Source organism: Moschus berezovskii, chromosome 5 (genome assembly GCF_049115385.1).
Source record: "Moschus berezovskii isolate FMDL1 chromosome 5, NW_MosBer_1.0, whole genome shotgun sequence".
Taxonomy (NCBI): Eukaryota; Metazoa; Chordata; class Mammalia; order Artiodactyla; family Moschidae; genus Moschus; species Moschus berezovskii.
The window spans coordinates 12,306,465-12,328,308 of record NC_142464.1 but is presented as its reverse complement, the minus strand read 5'-3'; the positions used below and the strand labels follow the sequence as shown (position 1 = coordinate 12,328,308).

Below are 21,844 nucleotides of genomic sequence, written 5' to 3'. Positions count from 1 at the left end.
TCAAGTTTTACGAACTTAGCTATGAATGGGTGAGATCATTACCAGTTTAATACAGTTTCTCCCGCCCCCCTGCCCCCACAAATAACAATAGAATGTGTAAAGTGAAAGGAGGGTCCCTTGAGTTTGAAATCCTTCTGGTGCACAGCACCGTCTTCTTTGTTGAAGAAGTCTGTAGTCATCTTCAGGAATCCACTCTAGTAGCCAGAATTCTTTAGATATCAGGCAAACCATTCTGGAAAAACAAATATATGTCAACGTTTCCTTTATATTCCCCCTTTAAATACATTACGTAAACTTCTGAAAATCTTTTTTTTGCATAAAAATAATGCTTTATTTTTATTGGAGTATAGTTAACATAGGTTATATTAGTTCCATGTTACAACATAGTAATTTCACAGTAATAAACACTGCAAATTCATCACCACAATAAGTCTAGCTACCATCTGTCATCAGACAAAGTATCTGAAATATTATTGACAGTATTCCTAATATTGTACATTATAACCTATGACTTGTTTATTTTAAACTGGAATTTTGTACCTGAATTTTTCTGTCTTTGTCTTTTTCCCTGAACCCTGTCACACAATGATCACCGCTGTCTCTTGTGGCCACCACCAGTTTGTTCTCTGTTCCTATTCAATTTGTTCATTTGTTTTGTTTTTTAAGATGTCACATATAAGTGCTGTTGTTGTTTTTTAGTCGCTAATTTGTGTCCCACCCTTCTGTGACTCCACGGACTATGTAGCCTGCCAGGCTCCTCTGTCCATGGGATTTCCCAGGCAAGAATACTGAAGTGGGTTGCAATTTCCTTCTCCAGGGAACTTCTGAAAATCTTGATCATCTTAGTCATTTGCTTATTCCTAAATGATTTACATATTGATAAGAGCAAAAAATACCCTCAAACTACCACACAACTGCACTCTTCTCACACACTAGCAAAGTAATGCTCAAAATTCTCCAAGTCAGGCTTCAACAGTATGTGAACCGTGAACTTCCAGATGTTCAAGCTGGTTTCAGAAAAGGCAGAGAGAGGAACCAGAGGTCAAACTGCCAACATCCGCTGCATCATCGAAAAAGCAAGAGAGTTCCAGAAACACACCTATTTCTGCTTTATTGACTATGCCAAAGCCTTTGTTTGACTGTGTGAATCACAAAAAACTGTGGAAAATCCTTAAGGAGACGAGAATACCAGACCACCTGACATGTCTCCTGAGAAATCTGTATGCAGGTCAGGCAGCAACAGTTAGAACTGGACATGGAACAACATACTGGTTCCAAATAGGAAAAGGAGTACGTCAAGGCTGTATATCGTCACCCTGCTTGTTTAACTTATACACACAGTACATCATGAGAAACGCTGGCCTGGAGGAAGCAGAAGCTGGAATCAAGATTGCCGGGAGAAATATCAGTAAGCTCAGATATGCAGATGACACCACCCTTATGGCAGAAAGTGAAGAAGAACTAAAGAATCTCTTGATGAAAGTGAAACAGGAGTGTGAAAAAGTTGGCTTAAAGCTCAACATTCAGAAAACTAAGATCATGGCATCCGGTCCCATCACTTCATGGCAAACAGATGGGAAAACAATGGAAATAGTGACAGACTTTATTTTTTGGGGCTTCAAAATCAATGCAGATGGTGACTGCAGCCATGAAATTAAAAGATGCTTGCTCCTTGGAAGAAAAGCTATGAATAACCTAGACAGCATATTAAAAAGGAGAGACATTACTTTGTCAACAAAGGTCCATCTAGTCAAAGCTATGGTTTTTCCAGTAGTCATGTATGGATGTGAAAGTTGGACTATAAAGAAAGCTGAGCACTGAAGAATTGATCCTTTTGAACTGTGGTGTTGGAGAAGACTCTTGAGAGTCCCTTGGACTGCAAGGAGATCCAACCAGTCTATCCTAAAGGAAATCAGTCCTGAATATTCATTGGAAGGACTGATGCTGAAGCTGAAACTCCAATACTTTGGCCACCTGGTGCAAAGAACTGATTCACTGGAAGAGACCCTGATGCTGGGAAAGATTGAGGGCGGGAGGAGAGGGGACGACAGAGGATGAGATGGTTGGATGGCATCACCAACTCAACGGACATGAGTTTGAGTGAACTCCGGTAGTTGGTGATGGACAGGGAGGCCTGGCATGCTGCAGTCCATGGGGTCGCAAAGAGCTGGACACGACTGAGCGACTGAACTGAACTGATTCCTTGTTAAGTATTCCATTTTCTACCCAGAGCTGAAAATTTAGATTAAAAAAAAAAATCACTACATTTGAAGTAACACCAAAAATCAGGAGGAAAGATTTTCCTTTACAAGTGATTCAATGGAGGATTTTTAGAAATATTCATCTCCTATTTGTCCCACTGAACCCTCTGCCACACCATTCAAGAAATACAAGAATCACTGACAATGGGGCTGCAGGTACAGTGAGTTTATGCCCAGATCTTGGCCAACACTGGGGACTAGGGGTGATAAGAAAAGACAATTACCTTTCAGGGAATGCAAATTCAATAACAAGATTGAGAAGAATAACTTAGCGTGAGTCAACAATTAGCGCCAAAGTCCAAGAGAGCTGTTTAATAACTAAATGAGCTGCACTACTTTCCTCCTTCAGCCCAGGGCTTCTCTTCTGAATTTGTCCCTTATCATCTCAGTCCTGTGTCCCTCTTGTTCTGCTAAGTTCCCTTCCTTTACCCTCTGCCAAAACTGTCCTTTCAGAGTGAGTGGCAATGAAAATAGAGAGCATGGGTTTTCCAAGAGGTATCTAAGGAATTTTGTGACTTACCAATAATTGTTCTGGAGTGTGTGGATGTGTATTAAAAAAAAAAAAAAAAGCAATAAGTCAAAAACAGTCCCAAGCCTCTGGAGGAGGATTGGATAAAGCTAACATTTTTTGAAATGGGAACGCTTAATGGATAAGAAGTTAGGAACTAAGTTTTGGACCTATTTTAGATACCGTGCTCATGGTCAAATTGTTGTATAGTAGGGGCTTCCCAGTTGGCTCAGGGTAAAGAATTCACCTGCCAAGCAGGAGATGCGGGTTCCATCCCTAGGTGGGGAAGATCCTCTGGAGAAGGAATTGGCAACCCACTCCAGTATTCTTGTCTGGAGAATCCCATTGACAGGGGAGCCTGACGGGGTTGCAGAAGAGTCGGACACGAGTTAACGACTAACAACAATAAGCTTTTAGCTGAGTGCTTACTGCTGCAAAGCAATATGCGAATATATCGCTTTGAGATAAGTTAGCGATTAATCTAAAACACCAAACCCCTATGACCAGGTTACTATTGGTCCCTATAAATGAAACTAGCTACAAAGCTCCAAAAAGTCAAATGACTTATCCAGTTTCTTCATGGTAGTGTAGGAACTCAAACCCAGCCGGTTTAATTTCAAAACATGAGAAAATTAGGAAGCCAAGTTGCCTGCACACCTCTGAACACCCTCAACTGAGGTGCCAAGGAAGTCACTTTCACTCGTCTTCATTCCAACTCCCCCTTTTACCGGATCCTGCCACTAAGCAGACCGCGGACAGACCACATTCTTCGGAACACAATTTCCTCTTCCCACCCACCTTCCCAAACTGGGGAGAAGGTTCCTAAGGCCCTCACCCCTCCAGTGTTACATTCAGAGTACTCACCATGGCAAGAAGTACACGAAGAAAAACAGAATCACGTCGAAGAGGACGAAGAGCCAGAGATCCAACCAGTAGGAGTGTTTGGGAGACAGGGCGGCCCCGGACTGGGAGCGCACTTCGTGGTTTTGCTGCGGCCTCTCGGCTTCACCGAAGCCCCGCCGCTCCCGGAGACCGGCCCGACCGCCTTCTGGGGCCGCGTCCACCTCCATTTCGCACGAGCAGCCGCGCCGGAACCCGAGCCCCTGCAGCGCCTCAGCCCCGCACTTCCGCGTTCGGCTCGCGAATAGGCGGACGGGGCCCCACCCCACGCACATGCGCACTTCCCCTGCCGGGACAGGGCCCGCGGCGCGCCCTCCCAGTGCGCAGGCGCCGCCCGCTGCGCGCGTGACTGCGGGCAGGGGCGCAGCGTCCGTGCGGAAGCGGACGCAGAGGAGGCCATCCGCCCTGCGGCGGCCGGGACGGAAGCCGGTGATTCAGGCTTCGCTAGGAGCGATAACTCGGTGGCTGGACTAGAAGTTACTCGCGTCCCGCTCCCGACAGGTGATGGAGTCCACCTTGGAACAGCCCGTGGTCACCGCTCCTTATCCCTGTATTGCTTTTGCGTCCTATGCCACGGTTTTAAAAGGGCCTCCTCTAATGGGGTTTGTGCTGTTCCGCGCGTGCTGCAGGGCTTCCCTGGTGGTCAGACGGTAAAGCGTCTGCCTGCGCTGCGGGAGACGCGGGTTCGATCCCTGGGTCGGGAAGATCCCCTGGAGAAGGCAGTGGCACCCCACTCCAGTATTCTTGCCTGGAAAATCCCATGGACGGAGGAGCCCGATAGGCCACAGTCCACGGGGTCGCAGAGAGTCGGACACGACTGACCGACTTCACTTCACTTCCTAGCATGTTACACTAATTTAATTCTTGAAACAGCCATAATGAGATTGACATGAATCATAAGTATGAGCGTGAGTTTCTAAGGGGGCCAGTGAGCAAAACCTGAGAATTTTATATGTGTCTCAAAGGAGTGAATTTAAAAATAATCCAAGGGTTGGGAATGTAATTCCGCCATGAGATTAGAGTGTTACCAGAAAGAAAACGGTTTAGCATTGTAGACAAGAAAAAAATTCTCTTCTACGCTCTTTGGGTCTCCAGCTGGACTTAAGAATTAAACTGACATAAGACAGGTTAACAAGAGAAAAGCATAGAAGTTTTTGTTTTTTCTTTCTTTTTTTTAACGCGAACATGGAAACTCTCAGAGGAGAATGACAACCTGAGGAAGTGGCCAAGGCAGAAAGCTTATAAAAGAAAAAGACAACGAGATTTCTGATGACTAGGAAGATAAGGGTTAGTTTAACAAGGTTTCTTTGTATGGGGATTTCTTGGTCCAATTTTCCATCTCTGGGGATAAAAAAAATGTTCTTCCTCCTAGTATAGGGAGGGCATCTTTTACATGGGAATTTTATCTCTTTCTGGAAGAAAAAGGAAGGTCAGAGTGTCCTTCTTGCGTCAGCTTTTTCTCTGTTGCCTTTAACTCAAAATTTTCAGTATGCCAGAGTGACATATTTTGGGCTGACATACTCTGAACTCCTTCATTCCCCTGTCTGCAGTGTCCCTAGAAGTAAAATCTGAGTTGGTAACTGTGGAGAGAAGAATTGGGTTAGCAACTGAGTGGCAAGAGATCTGGAAAGGGTGAGAAGAACACAGAATGAGAATGAATAAACAGAAAAGAACGAATCTAAGCCCATTTCCCCATATTCCATGAAATCAGTCTCCCTTCCCTAAGAGTAGTTCAGTCCTATAGAATGGCTGAACCTCATTTTTATCTGATGGAGCGTGTTTATCTTGTCTTTAAAAAGTGTAGGAAGTGTTAGTTGCTCACTCGTGTCTTGACTCTTTGAGGTTCCCTGCCAGGCTCCTCTGTCCGTAGGGATTCTCTAGACTTGCCAGGCTCCTCTGTCCGTAGGGATTCTCTAGGCAAGAGTACTGGATTGAGTTGCCATTCCCTTCTCCACGGGCAAAAGGTATAGATTAGACACTATTTGCCCCAAGTGGTTTACACAGAAGCAGCATTCTTCACCAATGATGGCACAAGCTCCTCCTCCTTGGGCTGTCAGTATGTCCAGGGCAAGGCAATTTTCCAGTCCAACAGAGGCTATTAACTTTTGACTGAAAGGCTTCCAACATTTGCTTAGTAATATTGAATTTCTGTTACTATGGAAAGATTGAGAACTGCCTTTTCTGACACATAAGTTCCCAAGTCTAGGAAAAGGGATCTTAGTACTGAAAAGAACTTAGAATTGTGATAAGCCAGTTTTCTGTGAGATCTGGCCTGATGTGTTTATGTGACACTACTTTTTATGAAGGTAGTATTTTCAGAAAAAGTAGTAGTGCTTTTATGAAAGTAGGGCTTCCCTTGTGGCTCAGCTGGTAAAGAATCTGCCTGCAAAGTGGGAGACCTGGGTTCAATCCCTGGGTTGGGCAGATCCCCTGGAAAAGGGAAAGGCTACCCACTCCTGTATTCTAGCCTAGAGAATCTGTGAACTGTATAGTCCATGGAGTCGCAAAGAGTGGGACACGACTAAGCAACTTTCATGAACAAAGAAACCAGAGTTTATAATTGGGCTGGAATTTTAAGGTGACAGAGGGTATCAGGAATTCAAGTCCACATTGTTCTGCCCATCCAGATAGGAACTGTTTATACACCTTATCTCAAAAGACCAGCATTGTTCCTGGATAAGGTCAAAATGGAACTTGTGACATATTAGTTGGGGTTTAGTGTGTCTTGCCACCTGTCATGTTAACGTCTGTACATCTCTATCTTGTATATCCCTGTCAGTCTGTAGGAATAGGACAGGTTTTGAAATATGTTATATAGGAGGCCTACAGTTAGGCCATAGTAGCTGTAAGGCTTGGTTTTGTTACTTGGCTAACTTAGTCTGGATTTTTGGTCTGCCTGTTTGTAATCTTTGATGGCTAATGATGTAAGCAACTGAGCTACCCTGGGTTACATAGGGTGGCTTAGGAGTTAGCCGTAACATCTGGTTATCTGGCCAGTACCCCTGCATGAGTCATTGCTGAGGCCATTTATGACCTTCACGAGAGGCTGGAGGATGCATCTTGGAATCAAACCACAAGGTTTGGTTGCAGTATTGCCTTAGACCTGGGAAGGTGAAACTCTATGCCTGTTTCAAGCAAAGGAGAATCCTTGATCTTCTGTAGAGGTTTTTCTGTGTCCAGTTATCTCACTGAAAGGAACGGAGTGACATTGTTTTCTTGGTCATGGATGCTTACCTGTTATGCATCCATTTTCCTGAGTTGTTCCCAGCGGCTTGGATTAGCAAGAACAAAAATTAGTTCAAGTTCTTTTGTATAATCTAGATGGAGACATAACCAGCAAACAGATTGATGATTTAATGTCCCCAGGCTTTGGAAAAGTGATATAAAGAGTTACCTGGTTTGTGCTTGACCTATTGAGAAAGCCGGGCTTATTGAGAGTGAAGACAAAGTTCGAAGGAGAGCCCATAGTGGAAGGGGAAAAATAGATTGAGATCAGCGCTCTCCAGTCATCTTTTATAATCAATGGCTGAAGAAAGGGAAGTCTTCGTTAAAAGGACGATTTCCCCACCCCACACGCCGGGAGTAGGGAGACCCAATAGGGGGAGAAAGTAGGTAGAAGGAAGTTTCTTCATCTGTGATCTTGAGAAAAACTGTCTGCTTCTGGGACCTGGGAATTGGCCCTGAAAATGCTTAGTTTAAGGTCAGCTTAGGGATGGTTTTCCAGTTGTCCTGGGAGTGCTGCCAATGTGGGTCAGAGCCGGCGGGGCTCCTGTGAATCCAGGAGGATGGCAGTGCAAATGGTTAGCAGTTTGTAAGGACTGACCCAGCACGATAACAATGCATACTTTCTTCTGAAAAGCTTAATGTACATCCAGTCTTCTGGTCAAAGGGGATAGCAAGGCTTGCCAGTCAGTGGATGCCACACTCTTTTTTACCTGTTGATAATCTCCAAGTATGCTGGTTAGTTCCTGTAGAGCAACTCATGGTATCAAATTTCTTACCTAAGTTCCCAGAGTGTTCACTCAATCAGAAATGGAAGATTTAGAGATGCCATTAGGCAGATGGCAACCAAATGCTGTTTCAAAAGGGTTAATTCACAACCTCTATTTGGAGTATGCTGGATTTTTATAAGGGCCAGAGATAGTGCCTCTGGCCATTAAATCCAGTTTCCTGATAAACTTTTCCTAAAATCCTTCTGATGTCTACATTTTTGTGTTCTGTTTGCCCCGAGAATTGGGGATGGTGCAGGGCTTAGAATTTTAATGAGTACCCAAGAGTTTTTACAAGCTTTGATTTGTAATTTGTTAGTGATGTGTTTTTACTGTAAAGTGAGTTCTTAGTCTGATTCGGTCTATAAAGGCATGCCAAAACAAGAAGTAATCTAGGTACTAATTTCTTTACCACTGTGTCGGTGATGGCCATGTCCAGTTGGGTAGCATTTAGTTCATCTGTTACTATGTACATGCTAAACCACTGGGAATAGCCTAAAGCTGGAAGAAAAACTGTGGCATCTGTTTGGTGTCCTGCACGGGGCAGTGTGGTACAGGAGAGTATTTCTTTACCTGCAGTTTGGTATCAAGGTTGCACGTCACTGACTGGACACTGCTCACTCCAGGTCTGCTGCTATTGCTGAGAAGTCCTGGGACTTCTAACATAAGCCAGCAGAAGGTAAGAATTCTGCCAGGCTCCCAGGTTTCTGCCTGTAGTATCCAGTCAAATGAGAATGGTAAGAGTATCTCCTTGTCTTTTCCCTTTCTGAATTTCTTTTTTTTTTAAATTACTTTACAATATTGTGAAAGCAGTTCTACATTCTTGATACAATAATATTTTCAGGGTGTGGGAGGATATCAAGTTATGAAAAATATCCTTAGAGAGGTCTGCTTATTAAGCTTTACTTTTTTGATCTCAACAATACTTTTCCTTCACTTTTTAGAGTCACGTTGTTTTCCCTTTGTCTACCCTTTCTGAATTTCGATTAGCAAGAGAAGACATTTCTGTGAACCGTTTTAGGGATTATAGTGACTCTGGAGTCTTCTATTAAGAGTACTCTTTTTTTCTATTTCTAACATCTGTAGAAAAAGAAAGGCTTAAAATCAATCTCTCTACACCCCAGCACCCTCAGAGGGTACGTGTTTCCCTTTCTGAGGGACAGTATACCATCTAATGACAGGATCAACTGATTTTCAGTGGGACCCCAGATCTAACAATTAAACTTACAGTAGAGAATCAGACACTGGATTTCTTAATTGACACTGATGCAACTTTACTATCCATTCAGAGTGTTTATTTCTGCCTGTTACCCCTGATTCTATCCAAGCTGTCGAATTCTCTGGGTAATCTGTTTCATTGCCCACATCTCAGGTAATGAGATGATTTCATGCCCACCTCTGTATCCTTCAGTTCAGTTGAGTTCAGTCGCTCAGTCATGTCCGACTCTTTGTGACCCCATGAATTACAGCACGCCAGGCCTCCCTGTCCATCACCAACTCCCAGAGTTTACTCAAACTCACCTCCATCGAGTCGGTAATGCCATCCAGCCATCTCATTCTCTGTCGTCCCCTTCTCCTCCTGCCCCTAATCCCTCCCAGCATCAGAGTCTTTTCCAGTGAGTCAACTCGTCGCATGAGGTGGCCAAAGTATTGGAGTTTCAGCTTTAACATCAGTCCTTCCAATGAACACCCAGGACTGATCTCCTTTAGAGTGGACTGGTTGGACCTCCTTGCAGTACAAGGGACTCTCAAGAGTCTTCTCGAACACCACAGTTCAAAAACATCAATTCTTCAGCGATCAGCTTTCTTCACAGTCCAACTCTCACATCCATATGTGACCACTGGAAAAACCATAGCCTTGACTAGATGGACCTTTGCTGGCAAAGTAATGTCTCTGCTTTTTAATATGCTATCTAGGTTGGTCATAACTTTCCTTCCCAGGTGTAAACGTCTTTTAATTTCCTGGCTGCATTCAGCATCTGCAGTGATTTTGGAGCCCAAAAAAATAAAGTCTGACACTGTTTCCACTGTTTCCCCATCTATTTCCCATGAAGTGATGGGACCAGATGCCATGATCTTTGTTTTCTAAATGTTGAGCTTCAAGCCAACCTTTTCACTCTCCTCTTTCACTTTCATCAAAAGACTTTTTAGTTCCTCTTCACTTTCTGCCATAAGGGTGGTATCATATGCATATCTGAAGTTATTGCTATTTCTCCCGGCAATCTTAATTCCAGCCTGTGCTTCTTCCAGCCCAGCGTTCCTCTTGATGTACTCTGCATATAAGTTAAATAAGCAGGGTGACAATATACAACCTTGAAGTACTCCTTTTCCTATTTGGAACCAATTCGTTGTTCCATGTCCAGTTCTAACTGTTGCTTCCTGACCTGCATACAGGTTTCTCAAGAGGCAGGTCAGGTGGTCTGGTATTCCCATCTCTTTCAGAATTTTCCACAGTTTTTTGTGATCCACATAGTCAAAGGTTTTGGCATAGTCAATGAAGCAGAAATAGATGTTTTTCTGGAACTCTCTTGCTTTTCCCATGATCCAGCAGAAATGGAGTAGCCATCATGGTCAACAAAAGAGTCCAAAATGCAGTACTTGGATGCAATCTCAAAAATGACAGAATGATCTCTGTTCGTTTCCTAGGCAAACCATTCAATATTACAGTAATCCAAGCCTACTCCCCAACCAGTAACTCTGAAGAAGCCAAAGTTGAATGGTTCTATGAAGACCTACTAGACCTTTTAGAACTAACACCCAAAAACGATGTCCTTTTCATTATAGGGGACTGGAATGCGAAAGTAGGAAGTCAAGAAACACCTGGAGTAACAGGCAAATTTGGCTTTGGAGCATGGAATGAAGCAGGGCAAAGGCTAATAGAGTTCTTCCAAGAGAACGCACTGGTCATAGCAAACACCCTCTTTTAACAACACAAGAGAAGACTCTACACGTGGACATCACCAGATGGTCAACACTGAAATCAGATTGATTATATTCTTTGCAGCCAAAGATGGAGAAGCTCTATACAGTTAGCAAAAACAAGACCAGGAGCTGACTGTGGCTCAGATCAGGAACTCCTTATTGCAAAATTCAGACTTAAATTGAAGAAAGTAGGGAAAAACACTAGACAATTCAGGTATGACCTAAATCAAATCCCTTATGATTATACAGTGGAAGTGAGAAATAGATTTAAGGGACTAGATCTGATAGATAGAGTGCCTGATGAACTCTGGACGGAGGTTCGTGACATTGTACAGGAGACAGGGACCAAGACCATCCCCATGGAAAAGAAATGCAGAAAAGCAAAATGGCTGTCTGAGGAGGCCTTACAAATAGCTGTGAAAAGAAGAGAAGCGGAAAGCAAAGGAGAAAAGGAAAGATATAAGCATCTGAATGCAGAGTTCCAAAGAATAGCAAGGAGAGATAAGAAAGCCTTCTGTATCCTTGCTGCTGCTGCTGCTGCTAAGTCACTTCAGTTGTGACCGACTCTGTGTGACCCCATAGACGGAAGCCCACCAGGCTCCCCCTTCCCTGGGATTCTCCAGGCAAGAACACTGGAGTGGGTTGCCATTTCCTTCTCCAATGTGTGAAAGTGAAAAGTGAAAGTGAAGTCGCTCAGTCGTGTCCGACCCTTAGCGACCCCACGGACTGCAGCCTAGCAGGCTCCTCCATCCATGGGATTTTCTAGGCAAGAGTACTGGAGTGGCTTGCCATTGCCTTCTCCGTCTGTATCCTTAGGACTTGCATTTCTTTTATTTCTTTTCCATCATTACTACTTTACATACCTATCATAGTTTTCTTTGAGAGTTGTACAGTCATCAAAACTAATTGCTATTTGTTGCAGCTTCATCTTGGCCTTTAATAATGGGCTGCTCCCATTATTAATCTGGCTCCATCCCACTCAGCAAGCCTGGTACCCAGCAAACACTCTTTGCTTCAGCCTGATTGCCTTCATCATATTCCTCATGGAGACCTTTTTCCTCTTGGCCTTTGGGCTTTGCTGCATGTTGCTTTCATTAAACGGAAATGTTTCCCCCCTATCCTAATCCTCCCCCTCCTTTTTCAGTTCAAATGTCAACTTTAAAAAGCTTTTCTCACTACAGTTCGTGTCATCTCTCCATTCTCAGTATTTTTAACACACCAGTGACAGGAAGTTATCATTTAAGTCATCTCCAGCTGCTTTACATGCCACGCTTTCCAGTGAAGTGTTTGTCCCGTGGTATTTTGACTTTCTTCTGCCTCAGTCACCCTCTACATTCTGTAACAGCCACCTGTTGATGAGGCTGTCTGTTGATCATTTTTCAAAATTTGTCTACCTCAGCTCAAAAAACATGGAAATTTTCTTTACATATTTGGTGCATTGGCTAGCTTTGTAGCACAACTTTATGTGAATTATCTCCCCTATCAGAGTATTAAGTATTCTTTAGGAGGGAGATTGTACTTACCATCTTTGCCACCTCGATAGTCCTTTGGACAGTTCCTTGAATGTGGAAGAAATTAAATGCTTATTCAGTTATATTTTGTCTTCTGCAGCCACTGATAGAATCTTGGTCAAAAAATATAATTGAATTCTCTCTTTTGTAAGACAGTAGTGTAATGATCTACTGAGATCTACCACTACTGGTTTACTGCTCTCAGTGGGGGCACTTTCTTCGGCTTTTCTCAAGTACCAGTGATGGATATGCACTAACCCATTGCCTCAGTTTGAATTTCATGTCTTTTATTCACGTCGATGAATAGTATTCGTGTCGATGAATACTTCATAAATGCCTGCTTTGTGTCAGGTGCTGTCTGAGCAGCCAGAGGAGATGCAGATGCAGTAGCCATCCAGTTCATTAACAGTCCTGACTGGGGACATCTCTCAGATGTGGGATCTTCAGACATTCTTGCCCCAGAGTCTCGGGGTTCTGCACCATGCTGTGTCAGGAGGGCTAAGCAGGACAGACTGTGAATACACTGCTGGCCCTCTCTCCCCAGTCTTCTTGCACACACAGACTTCAACCTTCAGCACTCGGTTGTATTTTAGCTTTTGTGTTTAGTTTATATTTTGGGATTTCATAAAAGTTTTGATTTCAAAATAAAGATGCCATTTTCCGCATTTTGAAGTTTAAAAGCAACTTCAGTATGACCAAGCTTCGTTGGTAGGCATAGATGACAAAGATGTCGAAACCCAGACTTGAAGTCTCATTATGCTAACTTATAGAGCAATCAACCTGTTTTTGTTTTATTGGAAGATACTGAAGAGATGGTTATGAAGGTGCAGATGGAAAGGTTAGTCAATACATGACGTGTCTTCTCTCGTAAAAGTTATATAATAAGCTTCCAAGAGTAGATGTGACAGTATTGACACAGGTGTGAACTAGAGTAACAGTATTGAGCACATAGAGGTCAAGAAGATAACTGCTAGAGGTAAAATATTAACCTGGATGACGCTTACTTTTCAAGTGTGAGAAATGTCAACATGTTAACAGCAGTTAACTCTGGGAGATGGAATGACAGGTCATTTCATTCATTGTGGCTTTTCCACAAAGTTGGGAAGTTGGGAAGAACACATTTTGAAATAAGTTAGGAAACAAACAAGAAATCATCTAGGTCTGAATGATTACTTAACTGTTTCTAACATCTGATGACAAGCGCTTAGCACGTAAGTGTCAGAAGGTTTTAATGATTTATAACTGTTTTGCAAACTGTGTTTCGTGGCGCTCCATGTTTACTCAGGGAAGACGGAGGAACCAACATAAAATGGAGGAGATAGATGTAAGGAATGAGGCTTCGGGCCTCTACTAGGGAAACTCGTCTTTTATGTTCATATCTATAAACATGTTCTGTTAGAAAACAGATTTATTTTTTACCTGTCTGGTGAGAGGTCTGTCAAAAAATCACCTTGGGAGAGCCATATTCAAAATGGTGGAGTAGGCAGGTCCATGCCCCTGTCCCTTCACAGAAGCAATGAAAAATAAGCAGAAACTAGTTGAAGCAAGTTTGTCAGAACTCTGAGAAATAAAGATTTCCAGAAACTAAGCAAATTGAGTCAAAATGTGTGAGAAGACTTCATTCAACATAATTGAAGAAATAGATCTAACATAACTGTTGAAAATTTCAGTACTCTTCTTTCAGTAATGAGCAAAAAATCTGATCTAGACAGACGATCAATAAGAAAACAGGACTTGCTGCTGCACAACAGAAGCTTACTGGTGAGTATAGCAGAGAAACAGACTCAGACACAGAGAACAGACCGGTGCTTACCAGCAGGGAGAGGAGAGTGGGGAGGGGCAGTTAGGGGCTGGAGAGCACGAGGCACAAACTGCTATGCACAGAATAACGAGCTACAGGGGCACGTTGCACAACACAGGGAATATAGGCAGTATTTTATAAATGGAGTATAACCTCTAAAAAGTGTGAGTCACTGTGTTGTACATCCGGAGCTTATATAGTACATCACCCATGCCTCAACTGAAGAAAAAAGAAAATAGAGGACTTGAAGGACCCTGTAAACCGATGAGACGTAACAGAGATGTATACAGGACTCCACACAAAAACTGCAGAGTGTACTGCATCAGTTGTGAACCCAGGCAGACCAAAATAAAGAGTATTGACTTTAGAAACTGGGAAGAAGGAAGGTCGTAAACTGTTTAGCGTTGCTACCTCATAAGATAATCCTCCACGCTTTCTTGCTCAGAGTGAGCGCTCTTTCAGTTGCATTGCTCTGCATTTCCTGAGCCGGCAGCATCAAGCCCTCATCGAATGTGCTGGTTCTGTGCACACCCCAGAAACTCTCTAAACGCAACTCCAGGGCCATTTGAGACTGTGATGAGTCTAAAGGGTCCAAGGGTCCAAACCCAGGGCTCGCTTTTTGCCTGTTATCTTGCAAAGCTTAACTGAAACAACTCCTGTCCTCACTTCATTTGGGCCATTGTTCAAACGTCACCTACTCAGGTTCCTTTCCTGGTCAGCCTGTTTAAAACTGTACTCATATCCCCACACCTTTTTAAAATCATACTTACTCCCATCCCTCTTTCTGGCCTTGTTTCCTCCTTAGCATTTACACCGTCTAATGTACTTTATATTTCACCTTTTTTTCTTCTATGTTATCTGTATCCTCCTCCATGGGAACAGGGATTTTTTTTGTCTGTTTTGTTCACTGTTCTAACACCTAGATCAACACCTGCATCTAATAAGCATTCAATAAATATTTGTTGAACTATTTTGAAAGAGAATTTACCGATAAAACCATATTAAATAAAATTGACTCTAGACTCTAGAACTTATTGACTCTCGAACCAGAGTGCTTGCGTTCGAATTCTGGTTCAGCCACTTACTAGTTGACCTTTGGCTAACTTTTATAACTTTTCTTTGCCTCATCTACCTAATGTGTAAAATGAAAATAGTTTTACTAGTTCTTATAGTATAGAGGAGTTGTTGTGAGGATTAATATGAGTCGATTTTTTAAAAAGACTTTCTATTTTGTATTGGGGTATACAGCCAATTAACAAACAACACTGTGATTGTTTCAGGTGAGCCGTGAAGGGACTCAGCCATACATAACACGTGTCCATTCTCCCCCAAACTCCTCTCCTGTCCAGGCTGCCGCATAACACTGAGCAGAGTTCCCTGTGCTGTACAGTAGGACCTTGTTGGTTATCCATTTTAATTATAGCCGTGTGGACATGTCAGTCCCAGCCAAACCCCCTAACTATCCCTTCCCTCCATCCTTCCCCCCTCCCTGTCCCCCAGCAGCCATGAGTTCATTCTCTAAGTCTGTGAGTCTCTTTCTCTTTTGTAAGTTCATTTGTATCATTTCTCTTTGGATTCCACATATAAATGATGTCGTAGGATATTTCTCCTTCTCTGTTTGACTTTACTCAGTATGACACAGTATGAGTTGATTTTTGTGAACCATTTTGAACAATGTCTGGCACGTTGTAAACACTGCTATCTTATAGTGGTAGTAAGAGTTGCATTGAAGTACATTTAAATGAGTGCTGTTTTGTTGATAAAACATTCGCTTACTTAAATTTACAATTTTCTGTTTGACTTTAGAGCCAATTTGTATTTTGAAAATTTTGTAGACCTTGGGGAAGTAGCCTTTACATGTACAGTTACAGGTGAAAATAAGGATGAAAAGTGTCAAATGTAAATCAGGCCTTTTTAGAGTGCAGGAAAGGGCGTATAATCAGAGAACTTAGCAAAAATAGACCAATGGAAAATATAATTCAAGGTATCATATGTTTCTGTGAGAGCCTCCACTACTTCTTTGTAATGCTTATCACTGTTGTTTTTACGTGTTTAATGTCAGTCTTCAACCTGTAGATGGTACATTTCTGAGCTGGATTCACAGCTCCTTGGGAACCAAATAGATCTGTCTTGTTTATATCTAAAACTCATATATGTGACATGGTAGGTGCTTAATTCATATTTAAGAAATAAATATGGCCAACCACGATCCGAGGAGGCTATAGTAAACAAGTTGTAGTTTTATTCACCGTAAGCAAGAATTCATTATTTCCATCTCTGAGAACCTATTACTTCACCTTCTTTTCTTCTGTCTAGGTTCTGTTTACTGGAACTCACTATGATTCCTTTCACCTCCTGTCCTCTGGTTTCTGTCTTTCCTCTATGCCTTTCTACTTTGGCCCATTGTCTGGGAGGAGGAAATTTTCCTCTACCCATTTTGGTTCTGGCTGGACTAAGAACTAAATTGACATGGGATAGGTTAGTAAGAGAAAGTCAAACAAATTAAATAACTTGCACACATAGAAGAGGGCTTCCCTGGTGGCTCAGATGGTAAAGAATCCACTTGCGATGCAGGAGGCCCAGGTTCGATCCCTGGGTCAGAAACATCCCCTGAAGAAGGGAATGGCTACCCACTCCAGTATTCTTGCCTGGAGTCCCGTGGAGTGACGAGCTTAGTGGGCTACAGTCCACGGGGTCACAAAGAGTCAGACACGACTGAGTGACTGACACTTTCACTTTTTCATACCTAGGAAAGTGGGGTAACTTGCCAAAATGGCCAAAACCTTCACCTTAAATACCACCTTCAGCGAGAGATGAAAGAGGATGTTCGAACTTAAAAGGGAAGTGAGGCAGTTCTCATGAAGATGAAAAAGCAGATGTTTGATAAACAAATGCTTGCTGGCCATGCAGAGAGAACGAGGCATTGAGTGGCCTCTGATCTCTATGCCCCACGGAGTTTCCTCCATCATATCTAGCCCATATTCTTTGCAGATATTCTTGGTGATACCTCTATTTTGGGAATAAACCCTGTATTTAAATATTTTAGGCAGCCAAGAGGAAAGTAGAAAGAAAGACTTTCTAAGTCTGCTGTTTCTTAGAAATTATCAACCTAAATTTATCATTATGCCAAAGAGATACATTTTGGGGGTGGGAAACTTTGTTCTTCCCCGCCATCCATTGTTCCGAGCTAGTGACTTTCTTGTATATTTAAGTCAGATTCCCAAGAATGAGACCCTAACTGGTTTAACTAGTCAAGAATTACTGGTCTTAGACAAAGTTCTCATGGACTGTTCTCAAGTATATTGATTGACTGCTCTTGGAGCAAGTGGCCTAACCTGTTATGCCCTAGGTAGGGTTGCTCTAGTTCAGAATAAGTTTCTCTGTGTACAGGAACAGCTAAGGCTGTTCGCTTCAGTAGAGATTCTGTGTGTAGGGACTCGAATCCTGGGTGGGAAAGGCCGGCTTGCTAAGGCTGAGACTGTTCAGCATGTTCCATTTATTCACTCCTTTGCAGTTATTAATGTTTACTGTGTGTTAAAGGGATATAGTGGGGGTAGGGATGTAAATATAAGACTTTATCTTCACCCTAATGGAGCTCACAGGCTAGAGGAGACAGACAAACTGAATGCAGAAAAATGGTGTGATATTAGCGAGCATGTCATGCTGTGGGAACACAGGATGAATACTTAGTGGTGACTGGAAAAAGTGTGAAATAAAACCCCATCCTCACTCAGGTTTTTCTGCCCTAAGGATATGTTAAAGAGAAGTGCAATGTCACATTTATATCCTTTGATATCCTTGTTATCTTGAGGTCTTGTTTAAAAAAATCATCCAAAACAAAACAAGAAATGGCATTAAGTAAAGACTCCTCTCCCTAAAGGACTCTCTTGTTGTTGAGTGGAGAGAGTATTGTTTGGAGCTCAGATGTTTTCTCCAGTCAGTGCAGTGAGTATATCTGAATTGTTTGAGAAGAACCGATTCCACCACCTGTAATCTGAGGGATGTGGTCTTAACTCTGGGTGGAGATCCTGGGAGAACTTCCTCACCCTTCTTTAGATGTCTGCCACTCCTTTCCCTGCACAGGGGTCCTAAGCACTAATCACTGGACGAGTATTTGAGCTCCCTCTTTTCTTCCTGGTAATCTAGCAGGGAGGACTTCGGTAACCCTTTCATCTGGTGGAGTTCTCAGTGGGGATGCTTAAGGATGAGAGACGCCCCCTGGAACACTGTGACTACTGATTTGCTCCAGGCTCCTCACTTTCTTCATCTTCTATCGCTGTGTTGCTTGCTCTTTTTTTCCAATTAATTGTTCAGTTATGCCTGTTCCAGCCAGTAGCGTGAACGTGAGTCATTGGGCCTGAATATCACCCTGCATATTAGCACGGACTGAATGAAAGCGTAACCCTACCCCTAAATGACCATCCAGTTTTGAAGATGATGATATTTTGGGTATTCTGATTCAGACCCAGGATTAACCTGAGCATTTGAATCAGTTTGATGATGTTGTTAATGACTAGTGGTGTTCATCATTGAATACTTGCTACTAGTACTTTTTAAAATTTTAAAAAATCATTTCTTGTTGAACAGATGAAAGCAGCCGTAGGAAATTGTTCAGGAAAACAGAAAATAGGGTCTTCATATTACTTCTGATTATTTTGGAAGTTGAAACTGAGGAAAGCATTTAATAATTATTACAAACTACACAGTATAGTATGTCAGATTTTTCTGGAACACCCTGTAGATGCTGAAATGCAAAGACCTCACATTGGAAATCTTTGAAAGAATTCATGTCATTGGCCACTAGATGGAAGTCTTGTGCTGTAGTTTAAAGGAAGCAAGGAGCAGAAGGTAAAGAACCATTTCAGAGTACAGTTTAGCCTTGAACAGCACAGGTTTGAACTGCCTGGATTTACTTATACATGGCATTTTTTTCTATAAATATATACTATATATGATCGGTTGGTTGAGTTCGTGGAACAGTACGCATGCAGGGCCGACTGTAAAGTAATAATTGGATCTTCACCCAAGCGGTGGGTGGCACCTCTGACCCCTGCTGTTCATGGGTCAGCTGTTCTTGGGAAAGTTCATCCGTCATCACCCTTCCCTCTTGATCCCATCAAAACCCCCTCCCGCTTCTGTTCTGCCCCAGACAGCTATCTCACCCACCAGGGGTGTCTTGCTGCCAGTCTCTAATTAATGATAGAAAAATATCTTACTTATTCATACTCATCTCCTAGGAACAGGACTGACCACATAATTTGCAGGTCTCACCATAAAATGAAAATGCAGATCTCGTTGTTCAAACTTTATTGAGAATTTTGAGACTCTCGCAGCAGAGCATTCAGTGAAGCACCCAGCCTTCCTGGGCCTGCACAGGTCACACAGCCGTGAAGCCAGCCAGGCTTAAGAATTTGAAAGATGTCTTCCTCTCACCACCCCACCCTCTGTCCTTGCAAGAAGTCCCTGTGCTGCATACCAGGGGGCTGTTTAGGGTAGAGTCCCTGACTGTTTTTCGGAACTAGGATCTCAGGACTGTATCTTAGCACTAGAGGTCTCGTTAGCTCATTCTGAAGCTGATTGAACTAAATTCTGAAGAGATGAAATGACTGGCCCCAAGTCCTCATCTAATTGTTACAGCTTGAACCAAAACAAAGAGTTCTTATCTACCAGCCAGGGGCCATCTACCACACAGGCCTCGTGGTGGCTATGTTAAGAGAAGAATTCCCTTGTCTCCTCCAGCCAGACTTTGCTGTGTTTTCTCTACAAGAGAAGGGCACCGGGGCGTATAACTTGGTAACATTTATTGTGTACCAGCTATGTGCTGAGCACTCTGCTGGATGTTTTGTATGTAATACCTCAGTTGATACCACATCGGAAAATCATTGCTACTTTTCCCTGTTTTTCAAGTGAGAAAAATTAAGGCTCAGAACTTGAATTTTAGGCAGTAGTGGGAAAGATAAGAGTTTGGGTAAGTCTGTGTGATTCTAAAACCCATTCCCTTTTTGCCACATCATTCCTGATTTCTAGAAAGGCTGAATCAGCCTCTATTTCCTGAACATTGGTCACATTTTTTATAGTCTCTAGATGACCTTGGAGACTCTTACAAGGTAATCTGTGTTCTTCAAATTTACAGGCCTGCTCCTGCCTTAAGGCCTTTGTTCTAGGGTATTTCCTCCACTTGAAACATTCTTCCCCCAGATAGTCCATGAAAAGGAATACATGTCAGATAGGTAATAAGGGGATCTGATCAGCTAGGGTCTTAATAGGCCATTTTAGGACATTGGCTTTTTCTTAAAAGAAATGGGAGAAATTGCAGTATTTTGTGCAGAGGAGTGACCTCGTCTGATTTTGATTTTTAAAGGACCATTCTGGCTGCTGTGTTGAAAAAGGCTTTTTAGGGATTATTATAGTAATCAGGGGAAAGATTAGTGGTGACCAAGATGATAGCAGGGGAAGTGTGGGAAGTGGTCGGCTTCTGGATTTATATATGTATGTGTTAAAGTTTTTAATGTTTTGTTATGGAAAATGTCAAATACACACAGAAGTAGGGAGATAGGTTTAATGACTTGCCGTGTTCCTACTAGGCACCCAGTGGACCTGTCAGGTGTCAGCATGTCAGATAGGTAGGCAATAAGGGGATTGTTTTAAACAGCTGCAACAGTGGTCAACTTGTGACCAACCTCCTTTCTTCTATACTACTCTCCATTGCCTCCCCAGTCCTAGACTGGGGAGGAAGCAGTTTGAAGGGACCCCCCCCAAATGCCATACTGCATGTGTAAGTTATCAGCTTTTACCACCCGGCTGCTCCTTTAATAACTGCTCCGGGTATTCTGCAGTTTACCCTGCGGCTCTTGCTTGCTCATAGCTTCTCGTGCCCTCTTTGTCCTCTTAAAACCTTTTTCCTTCTACCAATTATTGTGTATTTCTGAAATTCATTCTAGGTCCAGTTTGTTGTTGTTCGTTCTGCACAGAGTTCATAAACTGGAGACTGTGTTAGAGAGGCTGCTGTTGGGTCAGACACGCTCTTTTTTGGTCCTTTCAGTTGGCATGATATCAAGGTCAGTTTCCCAGGGAGAGGTTATAAGAATGGCAGTCACTTAGCAAACGATACGCTGCTCTCCAGTACTAATAAATAGTGGAGATTTAGTGCTAAGAAAGGATATAAATTATTTAAAAAAAAAAAAAATGAGCCTGCAATAAAGCTAGAAATAGATAGGTGCCTAACCACTTAATTGCCAGTATTTTACAGTCTGACCTGACTCCTTTGGAGTGCTATTCTTGGGTGCCACAAAGGAATTAAGGTTTTTTTTTTAAGATATATTTCTTTGTAATAGGCTGAGTAATAGCATAGATGATAATGTACTAAGAGTCAAGACCTATGTTTAATTCCTGTGTTCCTTATGGACTCTCTGCAACATTAGACAAGTGAATAAACTTCTCCATACCATGGATTTTCCACTGTCAGATGAGATTAATACCTGCCCTTTTCCTACTTCACAATGTAGACAAGATCTGAGAGTTAGAAACACTTTGAACCTTTATTTCTAGAAAGTGTGTGAAAAATCTAAGTAATTACTGTTTTCAATGTGAAGATTTTAATAAAGTTATAAAATGAACAGTGGATTTAAGTTCTTGTTTTTGTAAAAGATTCTATTCTTTAATCTGTTCATCTTCAACATGTACGCAGATATTTTTCTTTCTACATTGTAATGTATCTGCCATGTTTATATACAACTTAGAACAGTACCTGGAACTTGGTAAGAACTATATAAATGTTAGCTATTACCTTCATCAATGTGAAAAATAGTCAAAACAAAAGTCCATAGAGCCAAGTGCTTAAAAAATTTACCACCTCTGTGCCCTGTATACACACCGACCTAAAATGCAGTTGGTTGAAATATATAAAGTAGTATATTATGTGAGTGTATGAGTGAAAGAAAGCTTTGAGGGCC

General features: G+C 42.3%; 1 protein-coding gene and 1 long non-coding RNA gene across 10 annotated transcripts in view; one reads left to right on the top strand and one right to left on the bottom strand.

Moving 5' to 3' along the window:
- On the bottom strand, positions 1-3,921 carry ARLN (allregulin). Its single transcript, XM_055434154.2, has 2 exons — positions 3,634-3,921; positions 1-232 (listed from the first exon to the last, which is right to left on the bottom strand). Coding segments are annotated over exons 1-2 (207 nt in total). The 5' UTR covers positions 3,840-3,921; the 3' UTR covers positions 1-231.
- Positions 3,922-3,940: 19 nt separating this feature from the next.
- The window catches only part of LOC129561526 (uncharacterized), a 108,619-nt gene continuing 90,715 nt past the window's right edge, over positions 3,941-21,844 (top strand). For 3 of the 9 annotated variants that reach the window (XR_016037399.1, XR_008687020.2, XR_008687022.2), the window contains exon 1: positions 3,941-4,170. This is a non-coding gene — a long non-coding RNA (uncharacterized LOC129561526). Of the gene's footprint in view, positions 4,171-8,237; positions 8,338-21,844 lie in introns of all 9 variants that reach the window. The other 6 variants (XR_008687019.2, XR_008687016.2, XR_016037398.1 and 3 more) reach the window with 6 other exon arrangements.

What these genes read in the sequence shown, in the direction of transcription:
- ARLN (XM_055434154.2), bottom strand. Translation starts at nt 3,839, where the DNA reads ATGGAGGTGGACGCGGCCCCAGAAGGCGGTCGGGCCGGTCTCCGGGAG.